This window comes from Colletes gigas, unplaced genomic scaffold, assembly GCF_013123115.1.
Source record: "Colletes gigas isolate AHSC1104 unplaced genomic scaffold, ASM1312311v1 Colletes_gigas_Sc00037, whole genome shotgun sequence".
NCBI classification, from domain to species: Eukaryota; Metazoa; Arthropoda; class Insecta; order Hymenoptera; family Colletidae; genus Colletes; species Colletes gigas.
This window is the reverse complement of record NW_025106666.1, coordinates 1,165,682-1,192,655: the sequence shown is the minus strand read 5'-3', so window position 1 is coordinate 1,192,655 and position 26,974 is coordinate 1,165,682. Positions and strand designations below refer to the sequence as shown.

The following is a 26,974-nucleotide window of genomic DNA, read 5'->3' as shown; positions in this document are numbered from 1 at the left end:
TAGAGTATGTTATATTATCAAACACTTAGATAGTAACGTATTTTTTCTGTTCTTTGTCTGCAACTATCGTACATTTACTATTCTATTGTTAGAACAATAAACAACTTTTCATTCTCACAAAATACCCGAGACAAACATTTTTTTTTTATTTCTGTTATGTATTGGCTCCTTCCTTTTGCTTATTAACACGCTTCTATGTTTATTTTAATATAACCATCGCTTAGTATTTTTTGCATTTTTTTTTATCTTGTTAGAAAACCCCGCATATAAAGTTCCTGGGTTTTTGAAGACTACTGAGTAAGACGACAAAAGTCATCGCCAAAAGAAAGGTGTTGCTTAAGTAAAACGAATAACAAAAAGTGTAGAATCACTTCTCGGTACTTTTTTTTTTTTGTGCAATTATATCGTAATTTCGAAATTGAAATAATTTCTCGAGCATGTCTACTTTGTTATTCGTAAATAACTGGTGTTAAATAATTGATAGTAAATATATATATATATTTATAAATAAATTAGAGATATATGTATATATATGTATATATATCTATGTATATATATGTATATATATAGAGATATATGTATATATATTTCGTGACAAAAAGTTATAGTGGCGGTTAAATATTTACGAACGAAAGTCTACGTGTGTATATTGTCCGAGGATAATTATACTCAGAAGTCGAAGAAAATTGCAATCCTCAGCGGGGCACGTTATAATATAGTTTTTTTTTTTACGTAGGTAATTAGTACCATAAATATCAACTATACAGTTATTGCTATGGAAGCAGTACGATAATTCAGGGTCTCAATAAATTCAAGTGAACTTATTAGATATATTGTCTTTACGTAATCTAAATCTACGTATAATTTTTAAAATTATAGTAGTTCCTCTTTATTCTCGTCGATACATATCGTAAATTCAATTGAATTCATCGGCGACGCTGAAATAGCGTAACTTACAACACGTCATTATACAAACTGCTCTGTATTTTTTTTTGTTATGTATTATATTTCCTACTGCACTTATTATCCTATATACATAGCATACCTAGCGACAACTACAATTAATAACAACTGATATATCGTTTATCAACGATGCAACGGTACGGTAGGATTATACGTCGGAATATAAGCCCGATGGTCCAGCATCGCGGATAAATTATATATTTCACTGCTTTTAACGTTTATCCAATGTGCTATTATCCCGATCGATCAATCATGTTTATTATTACACGATCGATCGACCAATACGTTATTAATTATGCCAATACATTCGCAATAACGTCGCTACGTCTTCAACTTTGCTCTCTAAATTTGGGTTTTTCTGTCGTTCGAACAATGTTTAATTATTAGATTCTTCTCTCTGTGTGTGTGGGGTAACTAAATACAAATGGAGACAAAGTGTCATTCTGCGTCAACTGTTTTACTGTTACAGGACATCCGAATGGATTAATGAGAGCTGTAGAATTAGAATGCGAATTGTTACATAATTATATGTATTGACTCGCACGTAGTAGAATCATTTCTCTTATTCTTCCCTAAATACTTACTCTCTTAAACCTTAAATAGTTATATCCACTAATAAATTATTTAATTTTAATCGCAGCCATCCCACTTTCCTTCTGTTTTATCTGCTCAGTTGGTCTATACGCGTACGTATAATACCATTTATTTACTCGGTCTATATAATATGTATGTATATAGATTATTACATATTCTGAGAGATCGCGCATTTATACTTAACTTTACTTTATGTTTATACGTGTATATATGACTTTTCCCTATATTCTTCGCTGAATGATGTGCGTATGTATTATCTGCTTGTACAAGTATCGCATGAATATGTTTCCCATTATCTCGTTTTACCCCTTCTCCCTTCTCTCCTCGCCCATTTTCTCTTTTTTTTTCCTTTACTAACACATACACACATTTCACTTCTTTATTCTGTGTAATATGTTTCCGGATGTGTGCGTACAAAGTCCACAAAGTTATGTTCGAATTTTTTTTCGGGTCTCCGTCCCCGTTTGCTTTTAGTACGACAGAACTCATACATGACATGTGAACGCTAAATTACCATATAATCGTATGCAGTTCCAAATTTGGATAGAAATCGAGCCATATTCTCATAGCTGATACCATTTCTTGTCTTTGTACTTGAGCATCAATCCGTGAGCAGACTGAGAGAAACCTTCCGCCTCTGTCATCATTCGAGCTGTTCGGTCCTCGAGCTGCGAGAGCTTCTCCCCGCGCTCCATCACCATCTGATGGGCTAAGCTCACCTCTCCCGTGGCGGATGTAACGCGTTCACGAAGAGCTTCCGTGCCAGCGTTTGGTCCTGGTATATGTTTCGCGACCGTGCGAGAAGCTCGCCCACTAGACTCACCAACTAAAAGTAACCGCAAATGATATTGATAAAATTAATTGGAAGAGAATCGGGAGGCAAATACAAACACAGCAAACGAGTAGATCGTTTTCTTCTCATTTTTGTCAGCTTAGCCTTCGTAGTTTCATTATATGTCTTGTTTAATTTGAAATGAATAAAAAATGTCTTCATTGTATCTCCAAGTGACTTGTGTAAACAATTGTGACTGGATGTAAAATCCAGTACTCGAGTCCCTTAAATATCTTCGTGGCATTTGATGGTGCGGGAAAATGTTACAGAAGGAAACTGGGTTCATTGGAGTTAATGTTATGATGATTATTCTCGTTGTAGAATAACTGTTACAATATGTAAACTTCGATGCTTTCTTCGTTGATGATTGTAGTCGCTTGTTCGATAATGTACGATTCGTAACATGAATATTAAACAATGTCAAAGTATAGTAAATATACTATACAATTGTACGGTTAAAGTTAGAATTAATCAAGCTTATAGTTTTCTTGCAAAAGATTCTTCAAAGGGAGCGTTTTTACTTATCTGCTTGAGAACGATACCCCCATTGAACGCTTCACGAACGAGTGTATATAATATTAATGAGAAAAGAATTTTTTTTAAACTTACATAGTTCTTCTCTGTCCAAACTTCGCGATCCTCCGCCGAAGAGGCCCTTGAAGAAGCTTTCCTTGGGTGGTTCGGGCATGTCGTGACCAATGAATAAGTCTCCCATCATTTCGGTTAATTCCCCACTGAAAATAAAAATATGTAAGTTAATTTTTACTGTAAAATATTATTCGTTATCGCGGTATTAAAATACATTTGCGAGTTTTACGATGAAAGTAAATATCTAAATTAAATTGGATGTTTTTAATTTTGTGGTTGCTTTACAAAAATTGTGTCAGAAATGTGGAATCGTACCAAAATTGGCTGGATATGGAAAACTTTTGAATCTCAGTGGGCGACGACAGGTACAGACCGTGGCCCCTATTGCTGAAGCCGAGTGTTCTTGCAATTCTGTAAAAAATATCAGGAAACGTTGTTGCAATATTCGTCTGCCTCGCAATATCGATTATGTAAACATATCGGGACGTAATATCGAAACGTAAAGTATGTACGCTTATGTATACGGTTATTAAACTTTATTATAATAATAAAAATCTAAGCAAATGCTTGAGTGACGTCTAAACATGTACCGTGAAGTAAAAAAGGAGCGTAGGAACGATAGTATGCATCAAAAACAAATTAAATATAGAGAGCACGCAAGGCATTGCATATTATTATATATAAGATACATAGTATGAGAGGTGTATTTTATAGACCACTTACTGATCGGTATCGCCATTAACAAAGAGTTGATGACCCCATATGGACAACATGGGGTCTACAATGCCATGTTTTGTAGTCTGAAAACTGTTAGAAATTACAGAGACAGGAGAAAAGTGAGCGTTAAGCGTACACGAGTTAAAAGAGATTGCGTTAGTTTGCATAATTATCATTAACCCACAGAACAACCACTTTATTTTTTATTTTTAAGGGGGTATACCTGTCTGGACCGCAATTATTATTCTCTTAGAAATGTTTGTCAAAAGAGGATATTTTTCCATTCAGTTTGAATCCATACTTTTAGCTAAATGTATAAAAATCAAGTGAAATTCCGTACGACTAGCCTGGTGCGTCCGACCATAAACCGATATTTCTAGTTGCGTCGAACTTCAAGTTCAAGTTCACAATTTTTCTATGGTAGGTATTTCATTTCATTTTGCTTTGAATTCATACTTTTGGCTCTACGTTTCAATAGTATTCACAATTTTTTCGTATAAAAATATTAAAAATTATGGGAGTTACAACGAATTTACTGAAGACTTGAACATGCCCTTACTGGATTCATTGTAATTCCTGTAATTTTTAATATTTTAGCATGAAAAAAATTGTGGATACTCTGGAAACATACAACTAGAAGTACGGACTCAAACTGAATGGAAAAATACTCTCTTTTAAGAAATATTTCAAAAAAAAAAATAAAAACGTGGTTCAGACGAGGATATCCAAAATCAGTGTTAGGCACTTAAAATTGGTTACCTGAATAATTTACTTCTGACGATAGATAAAAAATTCTGAATATGTTGCACTATTCCCATAGAACCATTTTAACACAAACATACAAAGAACTTTGTGCAAAAGAGAATATTTATTCTCGTGACTGATTGTCAACGATTTCGACCTTCGAACAGATTATTGAATGCATCCTACACTTCTATATTAGAAGATATATAAAATTTATAAAAGCAAAATTAACCTTTTACACTTCCCTTTACAAGAAAAACTACTATTAGATTATGTTACCCTTGAAATTAAACAAGATTTGTCCGTAGAATTTTTTGTCTATTGCCAAGTATACATAAATTATTCGAGTAGCCCGCCCGAAGTACCCCACCCTGTATAAAAATGTTAGTAAATCTACCGTTGTGTAACAGTTTGTTTAGTCACAGCGTGAAATATTAGTATTTTGGTTAGCAACATTGTTAACCGAATACTTAAATAGGAAACACGAAATTTTCAGAATACCCATAATCTGAATCCTACTTGTAATTTACGTATAACAATAAAAGCAATATAAAAATATTAAGAAGTTAAAAAATCACACGATATTTATTATTAAATAATGCGGAGTTCAAGAGTTGTGACATAAAGCAGTGTCTATTGTCGAGTTAAACATTTAAAACTAACACATATGAAGATAATAATTTCTCGTCTCATATATGTATAAATAAACAACAAGTTTCTTTTCTTGTACGAAGACTGTAATTAATAATAAGTTGGTGAAATCAAACGTTTGTGACAACACTTAAGGAACACGAAAACTTCCAATAAGGAGTTATTAATCGTATTGTTATTAACAATAAGTAGTGAAAAATTAAAACTAAATTCAACTGTCTCGGAATTAATTCCAGGAATAGTGTATGAGGTCCTATTTGTATATTGTGAAATTCTACAAAATCATATGCTGCCATTTACTAATGAAAAAATGACTTAAAACATTGCAGTACAAAATGTTAGTATGATCCAGCGGTCAAGTAAATCCAAAGTCTAAAAAACGTAGGTACAGGACACAGAATACTCCCTTAATCTCAAAGTTGAGAACATTTATTCGAAAGAATTCCAATTTGTTTTTAGTATTAGATTTCAGCTTTTATCAACGATCTGCAAGTTCGAAATTTGGCAATGTTCAATTTCCAAATTGTTCTCCGTGTAGTTGGCAGGGCCAGCGCTAAGCTTTATGCTTAGAAAGAAGCGAAATATGGAGAAGAAATCTAAATATTATAGATCTTCGGAGACATTTCTCCGAATATGTAAATTTACAGCTTTAATGAAACAAATTTAAGCGATAGAAAATTCGAAACACAGAGAAAATCTTATGACACTTTGCTTTAATCAGTTAAAAATACAAAATTCTCTATGTTAGAGGTAAACAAACGATTCGAGAAAGATGCATAAAGAAACTAATCAGATTGAGAGAATGTCATAAGTTTTCTCGAAAATCAATCAGTCACGTGTTAGAACAGCAGATTCAATAAGTGACATGTCAGAACAGCAGAAACTTTCGTGCAAAAGGTACAAACATCCTCTAGAGAATAGTGATTTTTAAATTTATCCTAACGTTGCATGAGATCTAAACGAACGATGCGCTGTATTTCATGTTACCATACGAAAACTATAGATTCTAAGTTTACAGACTAGACAAACTTTACAATCCTGTACTAGGAAATTAAAACTCAGACGTTGTTTAACGTTCTTCTATTATATATAAATTTCCAACCGTTCTTTTTCTCCTGTAAATCAATTAACTACTTACTACGTATCTTCCTAGAAATTAACACTCACCAGATTCACCACCTTAAACAGTCAACCCACTAATTTGCAGCTTTCATTATTCGATAGAAATCACATTTGTGCAATAATTTTTGCTTTCAAGCGTTAATTTGTTACATTGGAATCTCCCCCAGCCCTCATACTATACCAACTGAGGAAGAAACAGATCATCGTACCACCAGAATCGCACTAAACTCAAGAACTCATGGAACTTGCGAAGAAATACTCAAATAAGAACTCAAACTCAGTCGATTAAATATATTCGCGAACCTGAATCATTACTGTTACCGGAAAACGACTGATGCCCTATAAAGATACTTATAGTGTTTGAAACTACAACATTCATAATAACAAAACGTTTGTTTGTCGCTTGAAAAATAAAACTTTATTTACTATATCAGCGTATCATAACACGTGCTAATGTACATATAAAAAAACGAGCACAACCATCATGGTAGAATAAAACTGTGCATTTAGTGCAAACAGTATGAGGCATGAGAAAATAGCTACACAATTATACATGTATCAAAGACCGAATAAGCCATGATTTGTAAAAAATTTCTAATTACTTTACTTCACTTATAAATGTGGAAACTAATAGCATCGAATGGTCTATTTGCAGAAAAATAATTATTAACTCGTATTTCTTTTATAGTAGACACAGTACTGATAATATAAAGATAACTGTTTAAAGTATTTCTAAAACTTTCTTGTAAATAATGGAAACAACGGTTGCTTGTATTTAATATCGTTAGAAGATTTAATTTCAAAAGACATTATTAAGCTTCTGAGTATAGTGAATATAAAAAATTTTATTTCCATATTATAGTTCGAAGGTAGTCGATCGAAAGAGTTAGTGGAGAAAGTAACTATGTCAGTAATACAATGAATATTACGCTACTTTCAGCAATGTGTAAAATGTTGCAGTATTGTAATAGCATATGGTGCATTATTATACCGTGTGCAAGTATAATTATTATTTCGCATCAATAACTGCTATGAAGCTAAACCTAACGAAATACTTATTCTTCTTACCTCAAATCTATAAGAGGCAGAAAATCGACGTCTATTAATGGCCTCAGACTTGGCAAACTGTACGCAGCTACGTGCCCATTTGAAACGTAGCAAACCAGACAAACATTATCTGAAAAACAAAATTTATTTATATAAATGTAACAATACACATTACATTTTACGATACGAATCGTCTGAATAGTTTAGAAAACATGACCTGAGAACAACTGTTTTACCGTGAATGTGATATTATGAATATGAAAACTAAAAAATTGTCTCGAAAGCATTATCCATCTTTTAACATTTCAATCGATAATTAATTAACTTCTACTAAAATACAAGAGATACAATTATGTGGTACATAGAGTAAATAAACCATATAACGTACCTTTTATAGACGTAATTTCGGCTTTGATAACGATATGAGTTTCAGCCAGTTGTTGTCTATATAAACAATTCTGTGATGGCAACGCTAAGACCCTCGCCTGTTTTTCAGATGTTAATACAATAAATTGACGATCTTCGAAGCCCTCTCCAGTGGTCGCTTGTGTGGTCATCGACGGAGACATCCGACTATTTGTACATTTACCTTGGCTCTCTTTAACGAGAAGAACGTTATATTATGATTTCATTTTATCAACCAAATTTCAACCAACACGAAAAATTATAATTTTATTGATGAGATAACTATCGAAACATACTATTGCGTTCTTTGCCGTCCACAGACTCGTCTTTCCAAGATTCGTAAGAGTATGGAATGAGGGCACCGTTACAATCTAAGAAGGACATCGATAGAATGCAACCCTTTAATTTAAAAGTAGATCCATCTGAAATTAAAACACGTATCGCGTTACACGAATTACCCATCAACATTTTATTCTCTATACATTTTGTTAAATGAGGCAATAACACTTACTGCATGTAGAAACAACAACCGGATGAGCATGTCGTTCTCCACGAGCGGGCGTATTAAATATCATCGTTTGTATAGATCCTAAAGATGTACCAATCCACAGCGTAGGTACGGGAGTGGTATCTTGAGAAATTGAAAAAAGAAAATACACTTTTGGTGACGCAAACTTTTCCCAAAAAGTCAACATTTCCAACACTAGATTTACGAGCACTCGTCGTACAATTAAAATCCGTTATAGTGTACTTTAATCATTTGCACCACAACTCGATTCGACAGCATTTATAAATTTTTTTTTTGTTGGGAAGGATAATTTTAATTCCTAAAAATTTCATTCAAATAGCCAGTCTATTAAAATGAATTCTTAGAATGCAAAGTATTAAATTGCTAAAAAATAATATTTATGCTAAGCTGACGAATTCTGTAAATCTAGTGTCAAGGGGTACTTTACTGAAGAACTATTTAAAGTTGTTTTACCATTTTTACGAACAAAAGAAATATAGAAGAAACAAAGAGTTTACAAGAAAAGATTTGAAGCAAAGACTCGATTTTTGGAAAAGTTTACAGTAAAATGAACCCGTTTAGCGGGAAAAATCGGCGAGTAAGAAGTATCGGAAGAAGTATACCAGTTTTTTTCGTGTAGGAATCTGCGAACGTAAGGCAGCTGATGGTTTCCGTAGTGATGTTCTCGAGCGACGACATGCTCGAGCTCCTCGACCGTTGAAACGAACTGTCGTACTTGTCTACGCGACCAGCAATCCCAACAATAAATGGAAAATTAAATACTGTATGGGCAATAGCTTTCTATAATTACGACGAGCATGCAACGTTTACCACATTACACATCTCCGACACGTAGCATTCTTATTACAAATTAACGAGGAATCGCTTGGAGAGTCGGTCAGAGTGTGAATGAAAAAGTTAAACAGTGTTCCAAGTAATGGTAGCAATGTCAAGAACAACAATAATAACAACAACGATAACAACAACAACAACAATAATAATAATAACAGTGACAGCAAAAACAACAACTATCACGACTAGTATATCTCTCTTGACAGGATAGTTTCACAGAATAACATCTTTCACTCATCTATTCAACATTCATCAAGTCGATCAGATGTATCTATTCTGTCATAATATCGGTTAGAACGCCACATAAATAAACAAAAAATGTTGTAATTGAATCGAAGAAGTCAGTCAATCTTAAGCAAGTATATCACAGACACTATGCCCCAAACTTATTCGGTTACATTGCTAGAAGCAAAAATTAATTACAGCACCCATACATCGCCGGTTAGGTTGATACTTATTTTTTCTCCAAAAATCACGTAGGGATGGTCGATATTAACTGAAGTTTGGAATATTTGCTACGAGCATTATACGTATATTAAAATTTAAAATCTACTGCAAATTCGACTCGATGATTGTAATTAACATTTTCACAGCCAGGTTATGCGAAAACAATTGACAAAATTTTATGGATTCAATTCTTAACAATAATAGTAAATGAAAATTCATTAACGGAAATCAATTTTTAAATATTAAACTGAATTTTAAATCAAAGTATCTTTCCATGAAGGAAACATTCTTTGTCACAACGTATTTCTGTATAAAATAAATAAGTTTAAGTTGAACGATTGAACAAATAAATAAGTATTAAAAATTAATTTCAAGGCTCGATATGATTTTTCAAGAATATAGCGTGGCAGTGAACGTGTTAAAATTTCTAAAATAGACTCCTGCATCTCGTTTATGCTTATAAAGTAACATTTCTTTTCGTAACCCAGTATTCGATTATAAAATTATAGAAGCTACTATACATATAATGCTATATATTTTTTTTCTGGATAACAATAATAGATGTAAGTTCTAATTATTTGTATAATTATTGCACGTTCGACACATTCCACACTCTCAAAGACACTTCAAAGCTCGAAAATAAAGGACGACCCGATTTTCAAAAATAAAATATACACAAAAAGTTCACACTTTATACGGAGAAACAAAACTTCAGTAGCAATAATGCAATTATGCATTTTTCACTAAAAAGGCATTCTTTTAACATCCTTAAGAAGTCTCTAATAGTTTTCGTACGTATTCTGTATACATACATACACATACGCATGTGCGCGCGTGCGCACACATACAAGATTTCAATAAAAATCCAAGCATATTTACTTAGGATCGATTTTTCACCCCAAAATGACGACCAATTTCGCGTTAAAGATATTTCCATCGTTTTCAAAATTCTATTATTCGACGATTCGTGAGAAAAAATGTTTCTACGAGGCAAATGCATAAACTTATTTTCCTAATTATGAATTATGCGACGATACAAGGTGTTCAACAATAAAGAGTAACTCTAAATGCAAAAATAAACCAAAATTATTCACGTAGAATTTAATTTTAAGATTACAAAAACACTACTCGCCATAAACAAATTTTGTTCAAAATTTGATCAAATCTCGAGACGAGAATATTAAAGCTAAATACAGGAATTTAGACCCAATTAAATAAATCTATAATACACACATACAGATGCTCGATTCAACGAATATTGTTTGTAAAAAGTATTAAAAAGTCTGCTCGAAACGTAGTTTCGTTTCGCCTCTTGTCAAACACCTTGTAAAAAATTACTAACTATTTGCAATGTAAACTTTTTAATAAAGTTTAGTGCTACAGAATCGATCCGTAAGCAATATGGCTGGCGTTTATTAACACCCTGCGTGTTCGATATTCCATAGATCGTACATCGAACCAAAAAGTCGGTTTAAACGTATCGTTAGGCCACATCTATTAGAGAAAATAAAGTCAATTGAAAAGTAAGATAGAGAGAAAGAAAGAAAGAAACAGAGAGAGAGAGAGAGAAGAGAGAAAGAGGAAAATCGGTTAGAACGCGGAAGAAAGTATTCTTCATGAAATGTGCAAAGTGAAAACTAGAAATTATGCAAGTTAGATGATGTGCCATTGTGTGCTCTCGAAGAAAGTGGTTTTTGATCAAGAGCGAGTGAACAGATCATTAAGAAACAAAGATGCGATGCAGAGAAGTAAAGTCTGCCGGAAGGTATATATCCACACTCAGCAAGGACCAGACAGTATCTTTTTTAATCGGACACAGCAAAAAAAGTATACGATAACGAAGACCAATCTTGAAAACAGCGACTTTCGAGATTTGCAATATTTCATCTAATTTTGCATATCAACATACGTTAAAAGATCTTTCGATATTTCAAACAGAAGTATGGATAAATACGAGATTGAAAGTAGAAACAAAAGCAAAGATGCAGTACTCCTACCGTAGAATTTCTTTTCGTTTATCTATTTCAATAAATATCTAGCGGTTTCGTTCTTCGACAGACAGATATGACAAATTATAACAGCGCAGACAATAACTTGAGATGGACACGTTCCTTATGAATCTTTAATCAGCAACGACGTTCATTTCGTTAATAAATGTTCATCGCAGAATGGTTACGATATCAAGCTATGTTACTTTTCTAGAGCCACGAACCATTCACGAAATTTTTCTAAAATGCATTTCGTAAATTATTCGGTAAACAAAATTCTCTGGTCAAGTCACGCTCGATGTTTTTCTCGTACGTGGTAACAAACGCCGTTCAAGAGATTTTTGGTTTCGTATGGCAGCGAGACCAGTCGCAGAAATAGTCGTTCTATCGAGAATGAAATCAAACTGACAACAAAACGGAGAAAAAAGCACTTGGAGAAGAATAGATTTGTCTCATTCATGTAACATAGAAACAAAATCGATGGTCTACGTAATTTTTATAGTAATTGTATAAAAATGATAATTCGTTTAGATACTACCAAAGCTGTTATACTGTCTGGTGTTGAAGAGAATATTCTGGTAGTTCGAAGAAGGTTGTGGAACGATCGACGGATTGCTTCGTATCTCGGTGTTACGCTGATTAGCGAATAGCGAGGTCGCCGGAAAGTTGTTCAACGACAAGGAATCCATCTCATAATGGTTGGTAGTAGTGCTCAGACACTTCTGGAGCTTTCTTATGCCCTGGGCACGCGATTGACGTGGCTCTACAGTTACGGATTTGCGAGGATTCGCATTACAGCCATTGCTATCAACATCGGCGCTATTCACGGTATTGCGAATACCCAATCGAGGGGTGCAGACATCACTAGCATTTTCACAATTGCAACCATCATCACCAGTGGAACCACAGGAGCTACAGCTATTATTATCGGCGTTGTCACCCTTTTCACTACCACCAACGATCACCGTACTTCTTCGCGTTACCGGCAACATGCACATCCCGTTCATCTACAAATGAGCGACAGATCAAATGTGGAGAAAGTAATTTTTAGTTCTACTCAAGTTCTATCGTGTAACCAATATCTGGTTACGATTATTCTTATTTCGCTTCGTTCTAAAATCTTAATGCATCGTTATTCCTCGATGCTTCGATCATATCATAATTCCATTAGATTTGTTTATTATTCGATCATTTAATTTTACTAGGATTTCTTCCCTACGAATTTTTGGTATTCTCTTGATTATTTAATCTTTGCTAGAATTCGTTCTCTGTGAATTATAAATTGGTGTTACAGCTTTTTCCAGCCGAGTGGGACAACCTGTACACAGGAGTAAAATCGAGGGGATTCTACGTGCAAAAATAAGTCGAAAAAAAGGGAATAACATTTTTTCGTTCGGGGCTTCCTTTTCGAGATAATCAAATTTAAAAATATATCTGAAACAAATGAAATGTAATATAATTTGGCAGACGCGTCCGATCAGAATCCGATATCTTCTACTTGCGTGGAAGTCAAAGTTGTATACAGGGTATATCTGGACTGGTGATGTAAATGTGGAGGATGGGGTTTAATTCTATGTACAAAAGTAAGTTGAAAATAGGGAATAACATTTTTTCGTCCGAGGCTTCCCTTTCGAGATAATTGAAAATATATTTAAAAAACAAGTGAAATTCCGTACGATTAGGCTGACGCGACCGACCATAAACCGATATTTCTACTTGCATCAAAGACCAAGTCCGCAATTTTTCAATGTATATTTTTCATTCGGTTTGAATTCATACTTTTGGCTCTATGTTTCAAAAGTATTCACAATTTCTTTCGTATAAAAATATTAAAAATTATGAGAGTTTCAATGAATCCCATCAATGCCTTAAAAAAAGAAGCGTATAGACAATTGCAGTGATATCACAAGTTCTAGTTGACCGATTGGCACGAAATTTACAGGAAATCTTCAACACGCGTGTCTTTATAGTTCGGAATTAAGATTTAAAAAATCTGATGTTTTTTACTATTTTTTTAATTCGCTAAATGTAAAAAGAAATATACGAAGTCGATTATTTGACTTAAAGTGCTATCAAACTTTTAATTTTCAACATTTTTACACGATTCACTGGATTCATTATAACTTCCAAAGCTTTTAATATTTTTATATGAACTAAATTGTGAATACTCTTTAAAGATAGAACTAAACCAATTGATTCAAATTGAATGTGAAAAATACCTTCCTTTCATAAAAATTTCTAAAAAAACGTTAAACAATTGCAGTCTAGGCGGGAATACTCCCTTATTCTAGAATATGAAACTGTGTGTAGTTAAGCATTTTTATGTATATATGTATATTAATATGAATCTGTGACACTGGAACAATTTGTACCATATGGGTGATTCATAGTGATGGTAATAATCCAGACTTTTAATAAGAAGTAACATAGTACATCAACGACTTATGTCATCGATAGTATCTGATTGTTATACTTACAGATTTTCATTGGGCACTAAATTTTAAACTTGAGAAAATTAAGTGAAACAATCGATGATGATTTGAATTAGTTGTATCATTAAACGTGGAGCACAAACGCAGCCTCCCTAAAATATTTTCGTTATTCTCAGGCACGGGAAAATATGTTGTATTCAAAAGTTGTACGACATTATAAGTTGTACAAATATATGAAGTCCTTTTTGAAATCTCTTCCAAGTAAAAATTTAAATTTCTGTTCGAATGAATGAAATTTAATGTAAAACAAGTGTTTATTCTATTATTTGAAAATTCCCTTATCCTAACAATTTTGTCTCTATTATTTCTGATATCCATGGCTCTACCATATTTCAACAAAAATTATTCCCTATTCGTATGCTCGCCACTCATGTTAACTAATATTTTTCTCTCGAGATTCTTTATTTTGAATAATATTTTATTTCTGGTACAACCTTTGAAACATTCGATGCCAAGAATGGATGCAATGTGGATATCGTTCAACGTGCAAGGGTTGTGCTCTTCGTAAGTTTCGCTAAGTTTCTCTATAAGTGGGAAGCATGTCTACTCGCTAGTCATATGTAAACTCCATAGCGTTAACTGATCGACGCACGAGCTAATCATCGCCTAAGTCGATACTATCGACGAGAGTTCCACAAGTATACTATTTCCTAACAATGTCAATTCCAAGTAATGCACTACTCACTATTCTTACCATTTATCTGTTTACCTTGTAGCATAGTTCGTTGAAATCGTCTAAATAGCCGCTATCGCGCTAAGGATAACAAAGTACGAGATTCTATTTTTTCATAAAATGAAGGTCGATCTTGAGATCTTCTCTACGCTTCCACAATACGTCCCTCCTTATGCCGTAGAACTTTTGTATACAACATTTTTCTCCATGTCTAAAAATAACGAAAACATTTCGGATGTATAAAGATTCTGTCCCACCCCCGTGTACTGACTAAAAGGAAATATCGGAGAACAATTTTTACGTAATAATAATAGCGAATATTACAGCATTACCTAATGTTGGTCAAAGACGAGGATTATTTTATTCCATCTCGAGTTTATAAATTTATGCAATTCATTTCTAAAATACCTGACCATCCAGGAATTCACGTATGAGAATGAGAACCTAATTCAAAATTGACATATTCTCCTCCCACTTTTGTGTTTCCTTCAATTGCTGAACATAAGAACACAGGGTGACTCGTTCGAATCTATCCGCTCGAGTATCTTCTAAATTGTCGATGATAGCAAAAAACGTTTCGAGTAAAAGTGAAAAATTTACTCGCGTCAAATTATGTGATCCTCGAAATCATTCAACTTTTGTTCAAAATATTTTTGAGTATCGTCAGCAGTTTCGAAGATATTCGATTTGCCAATATATAACCAGCATCTTTTTTCGTAAAAAGTTTTGTCGTTTTTTTATAATGAAAATAATAGTGTATGTCAATTTTTTATACTTGCAATAATTTTTAAAAACTTTAAATTATTTAAACTGCATGCTAAAAATATGTAGCGTACAATTTCAACAATTTACAAGTTTAGTTTCTAAAAAATTATCGTAAATATAAAAGATTGAAATGTCTTCCACGATTTCCATCGCAGGAAAATGGGATCACTAAAAGGAAAATAATTATTTTTATGATCATGGAACGTTCTAAAAACGATCGACGTCGAGTATGTCTAACAGTTTTCCCAATAAAATTTCTTCCATCTAAAGTTGATCACCTAAGTAGCGATACATCATAATTAATGGGAAATTACAATAGTAAAAAATTGATTAAATAAATGGTTAAACATATATATATATATATATATAGTCGTTATCGTCGGCATCATTAGTTAAATGAAGAAGTGTCTCGTGTAATAGAAAGAAAGATGAGCCGGTCAATGGCGAAAAATTGTCGCAAAATGCCTGAGCACGAAATGTATAAAATTTGCTATGTGGAAAAATAGCACAATTTTATGTAGAGTCTTTTATAGCAGTCAGTCAATGTCGGCAACAAAATTTGAGGAACGTAAGTGATAAAGCGCTCTGTCAGCCATTAAAAATATATATAATCATTTAATTACAACAATTCCAAAACTATATATATATAAATATCATATATGTGATCGTCACATTGAACAAAAGGAAAAGAACTTTTAAGTGTAATTTCACATCCTGTTGTCATTGACGATGCCGTGACCATCCGTGTTATTATTATTACTATTGCTATTGCGTGCAAATCATTAAAAAAATGTTCACAAGCTTTGAAAGCGATGTTGTACCGAGAGAAAGGTGTCAGGATAACGAATCCTATGATACAATATTGCAAATTTAAACACATACCAGAATCAAAATTATATATACATATACAGTATAATATTCGTTACGAGCTCTCGGATTGACCTGCACGTTAAAATGGGCTCTTCCCATTGCTTCAGATTCACCCACTCCTTGGAAAATCGTGATACAGACGAAATTAAACCGAGTAGAAGGGATTTTAAACGAGCAAGGAACAGATAAACGAAATATTGGCCGATCTATAGCGCTCGTTTTTTAATACTGATATTATTTTCTTCGCGTAGGCAACAGATGAGAATAAACAAAATTGATTTATCCGTTACTCATTAATCGAATATACGTTATAAACAGATTATATTTCGCAATATTCAAATATTAAATTTCAGCTTATCAGTAGTCGACTGGAAGACTAAATCGTCAACAATATTGAAAAATGAAAGAATAAAATTACGTTTCCCCTATTATGTACGATATCATAATATCTAAATAATCATTATGAAATATATACTGTACTACATAATAATACTCTATTATTACTTCAGGAGAAATAGGTGGAGAGGAACGTGTAAGCAACTAGCAATCATGCGCACTCGGATTAATTATGTACACTATGTAAAAAATACTGCGATGGGAATTAAACGAAAAATGTAACATTTCGTTCTCCAATATTGTACTGATTTGGACTAATTTGCATTCTTCCTGCCTCTATTGATTACTGATCGCAGAGACGGACAGAATTTTCATTTGCAGTGATTTACTCGAATAAGTTTTTACTCGTTTAACATGAAACACGATTTGTTCTTTCAATTAAGATTGTAATTTTTATCGAACAAATAACATATCGAAGATTGTTTATATTTTATTCGTTATTCGGAGTTTGTATCCAAGTGAAAAGTGTTGCCCATCTCTGATTCTAGTTGTCCACGCGATCAATACGAGAGATATCGAGCTCTTAACGAAATCGTTGACACTTCTTTGTATATTACGAAAGTTGAAGTCAAGACGAATGCTTGAATCTTTTCGAATTTAATTTTTAAAGAATTTTTTTCTATCAATACAAGCAGAATATTATTATTTTTATTAGATTAACATAGATTTGACATTGTTCGTCGCTCGTTTTCGGTCCTTTTGACTTGCTCTTATCGCATCTCGTCGAACGATCGCTCGGAAACATTTCTGTTCTATTTATTTAAGAGCTCTTAACGTATACATACTGTACATACATACACAGGATAAATATTTAAACAGAAACACTTAGAAATCTCCGAAACTTATAGATATATGAAAAATTGCCCAAGACAGAGTTAAACTATTCGATGGAATAAACATATGTTTTGCAAGTCGTTATTCCACAGATTTCAAGGCCGTAGATCTCTTTTTAACCAAAATTCTATAGTTTCTGTTGCCTGATAAATGAACAACAAATTTAACATCCTGTATGTTAGGAGTTTTGTTCGAATTAAATTATGTTGGAGTCCGTGCAAAAGTAGGGGGGCTTGAATCATGATTTTTCTATTTTAAAAATTATATTTGGTGTTAATACGTTATTTATCTCGTGTACAATATTTTCAATAAATTATTTACTGCCGCTGATGTGTCGATGTTTTATCATGCTTTTATATGGCTAAATAAGCAAAACACTTGCAGAGCTAGTAATGGTTGCACCAAATTCGAATCAGAGTCGTGCATTGTTGGGAAAAGTAAACAAACAGAATCGGAACATTTTTCCGCGATGGTGATATCGATAAAATAATACGAAATACGTATCGCTATTAAGAAAAAATTTAAGTTTAAAACATTTGAAAAAATTTTATGAATAGTTTAAAGAACAAGTCTCGAAATAAGGAGCCTGATTTCATAATTTCGCGACTGTAAACTCAAAGGAATGTATTATACAATTGAAATGTAAAATTAATTTTACATGCATTAAAGTTTAATAAATGTACTGATAGAAGGAATACTGAGAATTAAGTTATAAACGTATTCTTTATCAAATAATGTGTGAAAATCATTGGTTGTCATTTAAATAAATAATTTTTAATTATCGCGAGCAGAAAATAATGTATTTCTGTATAATCAGTTTTCCTTTAAACATAAATAAATTAGTTATTATGGATATGTTAAAAATTGCAAAACACATTCATTACGATGTAAATAATATAAAGCAATATTTATTATGAAAAATTATAACTGACGATGAATTTCGAAGTGAACTTACCTATTAATGATCATCGACTGATGCCATAAGGTCTTTGAATCAGTATTTACACATACACATACAATTTTTTAAATAAACATTCGCGTCGAAGAAGTTCTTTTAATCGTGACATACTGAATTTAATTAAAATTAGATACTTTCTTTTTTATTGGTGCATTTTTGAATTTGATTGCGTTTGAGTTAATTACTTTAAAGTATTACAAATTACTGAGCACTTCTTATGGCTTCTGGACACATTAATAAGAATAGATTAACAACAAAAAGTATGAGTCTCTGTTTAAAAAAATATTAATAACCTGGAAAACCTATTTTCCTCGTTGTTATGTTTATCCCCTCGAATAGTTTAACTTTATTCATATATTGATAAATGACAAAGATGTGTAGGTGTTCCTTTTTATATAGGAAAATAACCCTGCACGAACCAACTAACTTGATCACAATTATTTCCGGTATGAAACTTTTCTTGCCTTGAACAATTCAATTCTGAGACGTTAACGATAAATAATATACTTTTTCATAATTTGCAATTCTTCAGAATTGTTAGAATTATCTTTTAGTCAATTTTAAATGGAGCCATATAATTCTTTTTCGCTTATATTTTCGAACAGAGGAACTAAACATGTTTTCGAAGATACTGGAAAAGTTCGAAGATTTGTTCACTATAATCCAAAGAATTCTAAACACAATTAACTTAGAAGCTGTGAAAGATGATAATTTCAAAACTTTGTTGGAAAGAATATTTCCAATTTCTTTGCCTTTTTACACAACAAAATATTTCGTTTAGTTTGAGTGCTACACCCATCAAAAATTTAGACCATAAATTTTGGAACTTAAAGGGGATCCACTCGTTCTGTTTTCGTTCAATTTTCGAATACTATGAGCACTAGACAGACTCGGTTTCGCAGGGTTATTTTGCTTTCCTAGAACTTTGTAACAATTACAAAATTAAATATATTTCAATTATCCAGTCTGAGGTACATTCTGAACACAGTGTATGAAAACTATGAATTCGTTTTAATTGTTACTCAATGGGTAACACAAAAGCAAGATAATTCTGCAAAAACCTATTTTGCCTCAGGCTTTTAGTTTTTGACGCCCGAACGAAATGAACCAAATGGATCGCTCATAATACCGTTTTTTAATTTTTTACATCGGACCCATAGTGATCAAGTCGCTCGTAACATACTTAAAAGAACAGATACGAATACTTAACATTACCTAGATTATTACGTAAAGTCTCGCAACAAATATACTTTTCTCTCGGTGATAAAACAACTGTCAAAATATGAAAAACCTTGTCTTTACCTGAATCAACCTTGCTGTCGGGGAAGACCGCAAAACTGATTTGAACCTGAAAAAGCGTTAAAGTAAAATCTCTTCATATTCAAGTAATAGATTGATTATGCTCAAGGATAACTTATCGATTTGTACTTTGGTTTTTTTTTTTTAAATTCAAGGACGTATCGAGTATGTAATCTCTTGTGGTACATTCCGAAGGAATATTCCGGCAGTTCACAAACCAGGGGAGCAAATAACAAAGAATGGGAGGAGTCTAAAAAGTTCAAACGAAATTCACACATATGGGTGTCGAAAACAAGTGCGAATATAAGGTGTTACCCAAAATGGCGAACCATTTTTCAGGATCTATTCACATCGTGCCAACATAAATCGGAAAGCTCTTATTAGTTTGTGGTCTGAGACTTTATTTTAGAGACGTGAGCTTGGAATTCACACGTTAACACAAACTCCGTGTAATTTAACACATTTTTGCACAGATTTTAATTGCTTTGCGGATCTCGTATACTTTGACTTTAAGCATATTTATTATAGAATCAAATTCCGGAATTTTCAATCATAGTAAAAAGAATCGTTGATATAAGAAAATTTCGCGTTTAAAATGTGATGAAACTTTCTTTTTTTTGGTTGTCAAAATTTGCCAAAAATTAGCGAAACGTTAATGAAATAAGCTCCATGTTAATTTAAAAAAACAGCTATTAAATAAATCGGGCAGACTATCATTTTCTAACTAAGTAGAGAAAAAGTATATTTTTCAATGTGAAATGTTGTCATATCAACAATTTTGTCCATCACGATTAGAAACTCGGAATGCATTCGTGCAATAAATATTTTTTAAATCATAAAATAAAGATGTCCTCGATTTCAGAGTGCGAAGAATGATTAAAACCGGTAAGAAAATGTATTAAATTTTATGGAATGTTTCGTTTGTGAATTTCGAGCTCACATCTTCACAATGAGGTCTCAGATCACAAAGAATTTCCTGATTCAAACCAGCAGGATGATCCTGAAAAAGATCCCCCGTTTCCTGTAACACGATATATATGTATATGTATAATATATAATTTTAATATACGTTGACTATGCATTCCAAATATTCGTATGTGTACCTACTATGAATATGCAGATGCTATTATACATACAAGTACCTTCTAGTAACGAACAAGGCATATAGGATACAAGCTGTATATGCACCGATGAAAAATATCACAATACAAAGGGATATTGTTGTATGATACAATACAGGGGATATAGTATAATAATACTTCTTCACGATAAAAGAATAATCGTGAACCTGACCTTAAATCTTGTACAAACAATCTATAAACATCGAACCTCGAGACTGGGCACGGAAACACACGTGGACGTAAATATTTTAATTCTGCACCTTATACTAACACTTCTCCGATTCAATGTTGTGTTTTTTTTCAAAAATTTCGGTTTCCGAACGTTGAATTTTAACGCCATAGAAAATGTAGGCACCCTCTGAGCGTACAAGATGAAAATTGTATTCGAATCGCTTGCTTAAAATTAAATGAGTCTGCACTCTTCCAAAAAACTCTCTGGAGATCTCCTAATTTCCTATGCGTTTGGACTAATTGAAACGTAATTACACGCTGACACAGAAATTGAAATACCGATCAAACTGATTGACTGACTCTTATAGTAGACTCTACATTTATCGTCAATAAGAAACATCGAACGATTTATTCCACATAACTTTCTACGTTCGTATCGTTAAATCGGTGAATTGTTATGAGCAACTTTCCTTTTCTTTTTGATGATTCATGGTTGTTACATAAAGGTCGTTCTACAGCGTGTTTTTGAGAATCTTTTGATATTTTGATTTAACTCAGGGGGTGGTAAACTATTTATACAAATTCGTTAATTTAATTCGAATATTTGATACTAGAAAAACAATTTCAAGGGTGGCGTACTTCGTTGCAAATTAGTATTGTTAAAAAATTTGCAGTCGTTTGTAACTCTATTATATCGTTCAAAAGTAATCGATAAAATAAAGATTTCTTTAATCGATGGCTTAAAAAAAATGTATCAAATATGCTGGATCATATTTTGATTAATAAATAATCCTTCCATTAAAACTATGAGCGTTGAAAAATTTCATTAGCCAATTCATTTAAAACAACATAATAACCTTGTTGATTTTCTAAAAAATCTGTTAAGTTATATGAATTCCTGTAAGTTATTGGTTATAAAATTGTTTAAATTCTGCCTTATCTTTTGAGAAAAGTTTACCAACCCCTGGTTTAACTTGATGAATTAATATATTGTGACACATATACTCACTATGAAGTTTCGCCAACTATCGTAGCAAGATGCATTTAACATCTTAATTTTGTATCATCATATAAATAGTTCAAATTACCAAATAATTCTGAGGGCTTACTGGAAATTTTGGAATATTATAATTCGTTTCGTATTGCGTAGAAGATTCTGCTTCGTTGGTTATACTTTGAAACGAAAATTAGTCCGTTGCTATTATTAAATATTAAATAATAAATACTGTACACAGAAGTTCGAGAACCTGTGTTGTTGTTATTCATGAAGATGTGAGAATGGAGGGGAGAAAAGAAAGCGAAAGAAATATGACTAATTTCGAAGATCGTTGGATCCGATTGGAAATCTGACTAACTTCTATGTTTAGTTTTGGTAGTCATACTTTGTCACCTGTTTGAAAAAAATAAATGGTACATGCTCCGCGAGAACGGGGAGGGACTGTAATTTCTTCGAAGAGTGTACAATGATACCAAAGTAAAAAAAAATAACGATATTCCTACGTGGTAGAGTAGTTGTATCAGTCATGCAGAAATTCTAAAATTATTCTAGTCGTTACAAACAAAAAGCTTGGGATTTAGTACTGCGGTTGGCTATACTCTTGCAAGCTCCTGTATCTCGTGTCTATTCTCAGATTTATGTGAATTAATCGTCGTTAGCGATAACTTTTAAACTCGTACAGTCTTTATCTGTTATTGTGATTAATTTTTACTCGCATTTACGAGATATTCGAAGTATCATATCGAGTATTAATGTAACCAAGTATACGATAAGATCATTCCATGCCGAATCGAACACTTTTTGTGGCAAAATTTCGGATTTGGCCAGAAGTTGAATACACTGTGTTTTTTAATATTTAAAATTTCGAAAGAAAATTAATATTCATCGACAAATTATAGAAATTTAATAATGGACTTTTCAGTATTTACGTTGAAAATAAAAATTATTTCTCATGGCATGTTATTCAGTATCGAATAATAACCATTCTTCCTAGTTAAAAAAGTAAAAATTGAGATAGAAAGCCTTCTAAAAACAATTTTACAATTGTTCCAGCTTTGAAATAACTTTAAAAGATTACAACAAATTGCGAGAAAAAGTGTTCAAAATAGCATGGAACGAAGAATCGTATGCGAGAGTACCTGGGAAACAAATACGAGGCGAAACAAGTTCGTAATCCTAATAAGCCACTGTATAATGTACCTTAAAAAAAAAACCAATGTTAAGTTTCACATAAACCTTTGATACTCATGACATCTCATTGCGGAAGCTTAGTTTATATAGACACTGGTTGTCTCATGTTACCTCTAGATGTTAATTTACATGAATCTACGAGCATCCTAGGCAGTTTCGTTAAAACAAGGACAAAAATAAAAGCACAGTTTAAATATAGCCGAGCTTCTCCTATAAATTAATCTAATTCTCGTAAAACAAGTGCTCTCATCGACACAGAGTCATCATTTCTTTACGTAATGAGTAAATCGTCAACGCAATGACGATTTGAAAGAAAATTGATTTTTTTAAATGCTCACCCACACTCACACGCATATATTCAATTATTCGCATGTTACATTACACTCTAACACGTATCACGTTTCTAAATGCACACGGACAACACAGACTCTCCTCTACTCTAATTTTGAACACTTACTGAATCTTCTTATTAGATTGCCGGTGAAGGTTTCGGGGGCCGTGTTTTCTTCGCACCTTAGGTCACAAATCGTTGCGTCGTCTTTCGCAAACTTTAAATTCGGTACGGACAACAAACGACCTTCCCTTTTCACTTGTTTCATCTTCACGATTTTCTTCAGCCGTGGCGGTTTCAATTCGTTTTCAGACAGGGTTAAATTAACCGGCCGTACAGCGTCGGACGTTGCGACAACATTGTCATTATGAGATCGTAATAGCTTAGCATTGTCTCCATCGATCATCGGGCTCTTCGCATCCTGACTATTCCTTTTCTTATCATCGTTTAATGGACTTTCGCGGCCCGATATCGAACCTTCCGATGACACCGAAGACTCATCTTCGACACTTTCGACTGGAGATAACGAATTCGCGGATTCGTTGATGTTACAGTAAAAAACAGAAGCTTTCTGACCGCTACTATCGGTGCCTACCTGTTAACAATGGGGTACTTGTACAGATTTTTTTTCATTTTAGAGATTTTCGTCTACAGACACTTTTGCAATATCCAAAGCACAAACGAGGTTAATGCTATTAATCGCGATCACACATAATTCCTACGATTAATTCCATTTACCATTACAGTCAAACGAAACAAACATAGCAGATAACGAGAAATTTACATCTTGTTTAACGTAATTTTAAAGAATTACTCTAACGGTATCTCTAACAGAGTATTAAAATTGATTTTTGTACTAAATTGTACTTATTTGGCAGAAGCTATTCAGTACTTTCGTGCCTTGTATTTTCCAAGATATTAGATATTGCGATTCTAAGAACCATAAACAGTGAACATCCCTAAGGGAATTCTGAGACTGTTTTTCTATCGATCTATTTTCCAGCGATCCTTGCACGCAAGAAGTCGTTCTGGATCGACTATTTCGAATAAGACAAGCAGCCCTCCGTTATGGAGACCAAGATTTCACGGGGGTTTAAAAAAAGGACTCTGTGCTGTTAAACGTAGTTTCCTGGCCATCCATTTTGCATGACCCAACATGCAGAGCACTTAGAACCTCGTTGATACTATCTAGAACCCCCATCTTGATGGTCTTCAAGAGAGGATCTGGACGGTACCAACGAGGATTAAACTTATCTGCAAGATGAGAATCGAGATGGATAGTCTTCAAACTAAGTTTAACATTACAGAGTCCTTTTCAAGACAACCCTAATAACGCAGGACGAATGATATCTGTTATTCCCAGCCAGCTTAGAAATGTCAGGACACTCGTAGCAGATAAACAATTAAATAAACACCTATCCTCCCCTGCCCCATTTTGCTCCTCGGTTACAGGCTAGATCTTGATTGTCTTGGTCTCCATCTATTCTTTTTAGGATGTTAGATGCAAAACGACTTTGATGACGGGGGAGGAAAGCCAGACTACCCGTTACTTTCTTGCCTGTGTCCCAAAGTTCCCTTAGTCTTCGCCTAAGAGGCCCTTTCGCCTGCAGCTAGCAAGAGAGTCATTAGGTAGCCATACACTGAAGCTGATTGTTAATATAATGACGATTATTCCTGTCGTCGCAGTTGTTCATCAAATCCGACAGGAAGGAACGCATTGTTAGTGGCCAATGACTATTTTCATGTTAAATCACTGGGTGCTTTAGTGATCTTTCTACGAATACAAAAGTTAGAAGACATCATACCTAGGATGATGGTATTTTTATCAGCTACAGTCTAATACTAAAAACTATACGCGGTTTAAAAAATTCAAAATCACCTTGATATCTTGGAAAATACAATATATAAAAACCCCAATGCCTCGATTCTATATAAAACAGTTTTTCTCAGACTCAATATGCAACAAGTTATTTCAAACGATAATAGTATTAACTCAACCTTTAGAAGCACTATGTTTACAATCTAGTTTAAATGTTAATTAACATTTATATTTATTTTGAAAGTAACAATTGATCAGGACATTTATGTTACGTTTAAAAAAAAATTATCCTTTAAATAACTCTTTTTGTTAAGCAACGAGAGACAGAAACAAGCGTTTAAGAGAAACAATGATGGAAATTTGTTACATTTTGTGAAAGTACACACACGGAACATTAAACGATTTTTGATGCAAATAAAGTAAGTATTTCTAAAAATAAGATAAAAAGCATACAAGTACCCCATTTTGAGACGCCACCAAAGTTGGTGTGAAAGTACTTTTAATTTTCAGATCAACCTTGCTGAGCTGCCTCTTCAGGCTAAATCCTTTCCAGCCATGGTTTTTTGCGCAATCTTCTTCGTTCGTTTTATTTCCAGGCTTATGGATTTCGTTCACGGATTCCTCCGTGGTTCCTTTCTCGTTATTACTTCCGGTTTGGAATTCATCGCGAGGTGGACATTGTTGAGAATGTTGAGCATTGTCGGTTACCATTGTTAACGAGGCTTCTGACGCCACAGTAGAGTCTCGGTGAGTCTGATGAATTTAACATGTTGGATTTTGTACAATAAATCAATGCATACAAAATAGCAAAAGATTTAATTCTAATTCTAAAAGCAGATAATTTTCACATGTTATTTGCATACAGTCTACAGCATTATTGCGTTTATTTCAATACTGTTAGTAAACGCTTATCGTTAGTATACCCCGCAAATTATTCTGATGTCCATAAAGTATAACGTAACCTTACGAATCTAAAATTAAATATTAAGTGTTGGGCATATATTTAATTACAAGTACGGAAAATCTATTAATTAATGTAAATGTTTTGGTCAATCTTCAAACGGATAGATATCGCAAACGTATGGTCACTTGTCACTTCCCAAATAAATGTACACAATTTGAAACGTGGAACCGTAGAAGAGTGCAGACGAGGGAAGGTGTCTTTAAAGTTTAAACATTTTACAGAACTCAGATCAATCACGTCTTAACACTAAATGCAAGGCATACCTAAGATGCTCATAGAAACAATATCGTGATACATTTAATATCCTTTTTCACGGGAGGAAGTCTTTCAAAAAGTATATATTCGAAATTCACTGCTTCTCCAGAAACTCAAGTTGATGCAGAACATTTTTAGATTTTTTAACGTTTTAAAGGATGATACGATCGGTCCTGTTTGAATTATAATCTTTACAACGAAACTTTTACGGAACGTTAGCATTTTCGAGCTTGAATTCTGAATAAGCACTCAATATAATAATATATACGTATTTGTAGAGGGTGTCTACAGATTTCCTGATACTAACGCAATACTTAAAATATGCTTAACTTATTAGTACCAATGATTTGGATTGTGTATTATAATGTGATTCATCGTTT

General features: G+C 33.1%; 1 protein-coding gene across 6 annotated transcripts in view; it reads right to left on the bottom strand.

Moving 5' to 3' along the window:
• Positions 1–489: 489 nt before the first annotated feature.
• LOC122402578 (syntaxin-binding protein 5) overlaps positions 490–26,974 on the bottom strand; it is a 53,700-nt gene continuing 27,215 nt past the window's right edge. For 2 of the 6 annotated variants that reach the window (XM_043405503.1, XM_043405506.1), the window contains 10 exons: positions 19,749–19,794; positions 8,795–8,911; positions 8,175–8,294; positions 7,960–8,085; positions 7,647–7,856; positions 7,280–7,388; positions 3,701–3,784; positions 3,293–3,388; positions 2,999–3,123; positions 490–2,383 (listed from right to left, as the gene is read on the bottom strand). In XM_043405503.1, coding sequence (XP_043261438.1) covers positions 2,121–2,383; positions 2,999–3,123; positions 3,293–3,388; positions 3,701–3,784; positions 7,280–7,388; positions 7,647–7,856; positions 7,960–8,085; positions 8,175–8,294; positions 8,795–8,911; positions 19,749–19,794 — 1,296 coding nt within the window. In that variant the 3' untranslated portion in view covers positions 490–2,120. Of the gene's footprint in view, positions 2,384–2,998; positions 3,124–3,292; positions 3,389–3,700; positions 3,785–7,279; positions 7,389–7,646; positions 7,857–7,959; positions 8,086–8,174; positions 8,295–8,794; positions 8,921–19,748; positions 19,795–23,682; positions 24,152–25,834; positions 26,129–26,974 lie in introns of all 6 variants that reach the window. The other 4 variants (XM_043405500.1, XM_043405501.1, XM_043405502.1 and 1 more) reach the window with 4 other exon arrangements.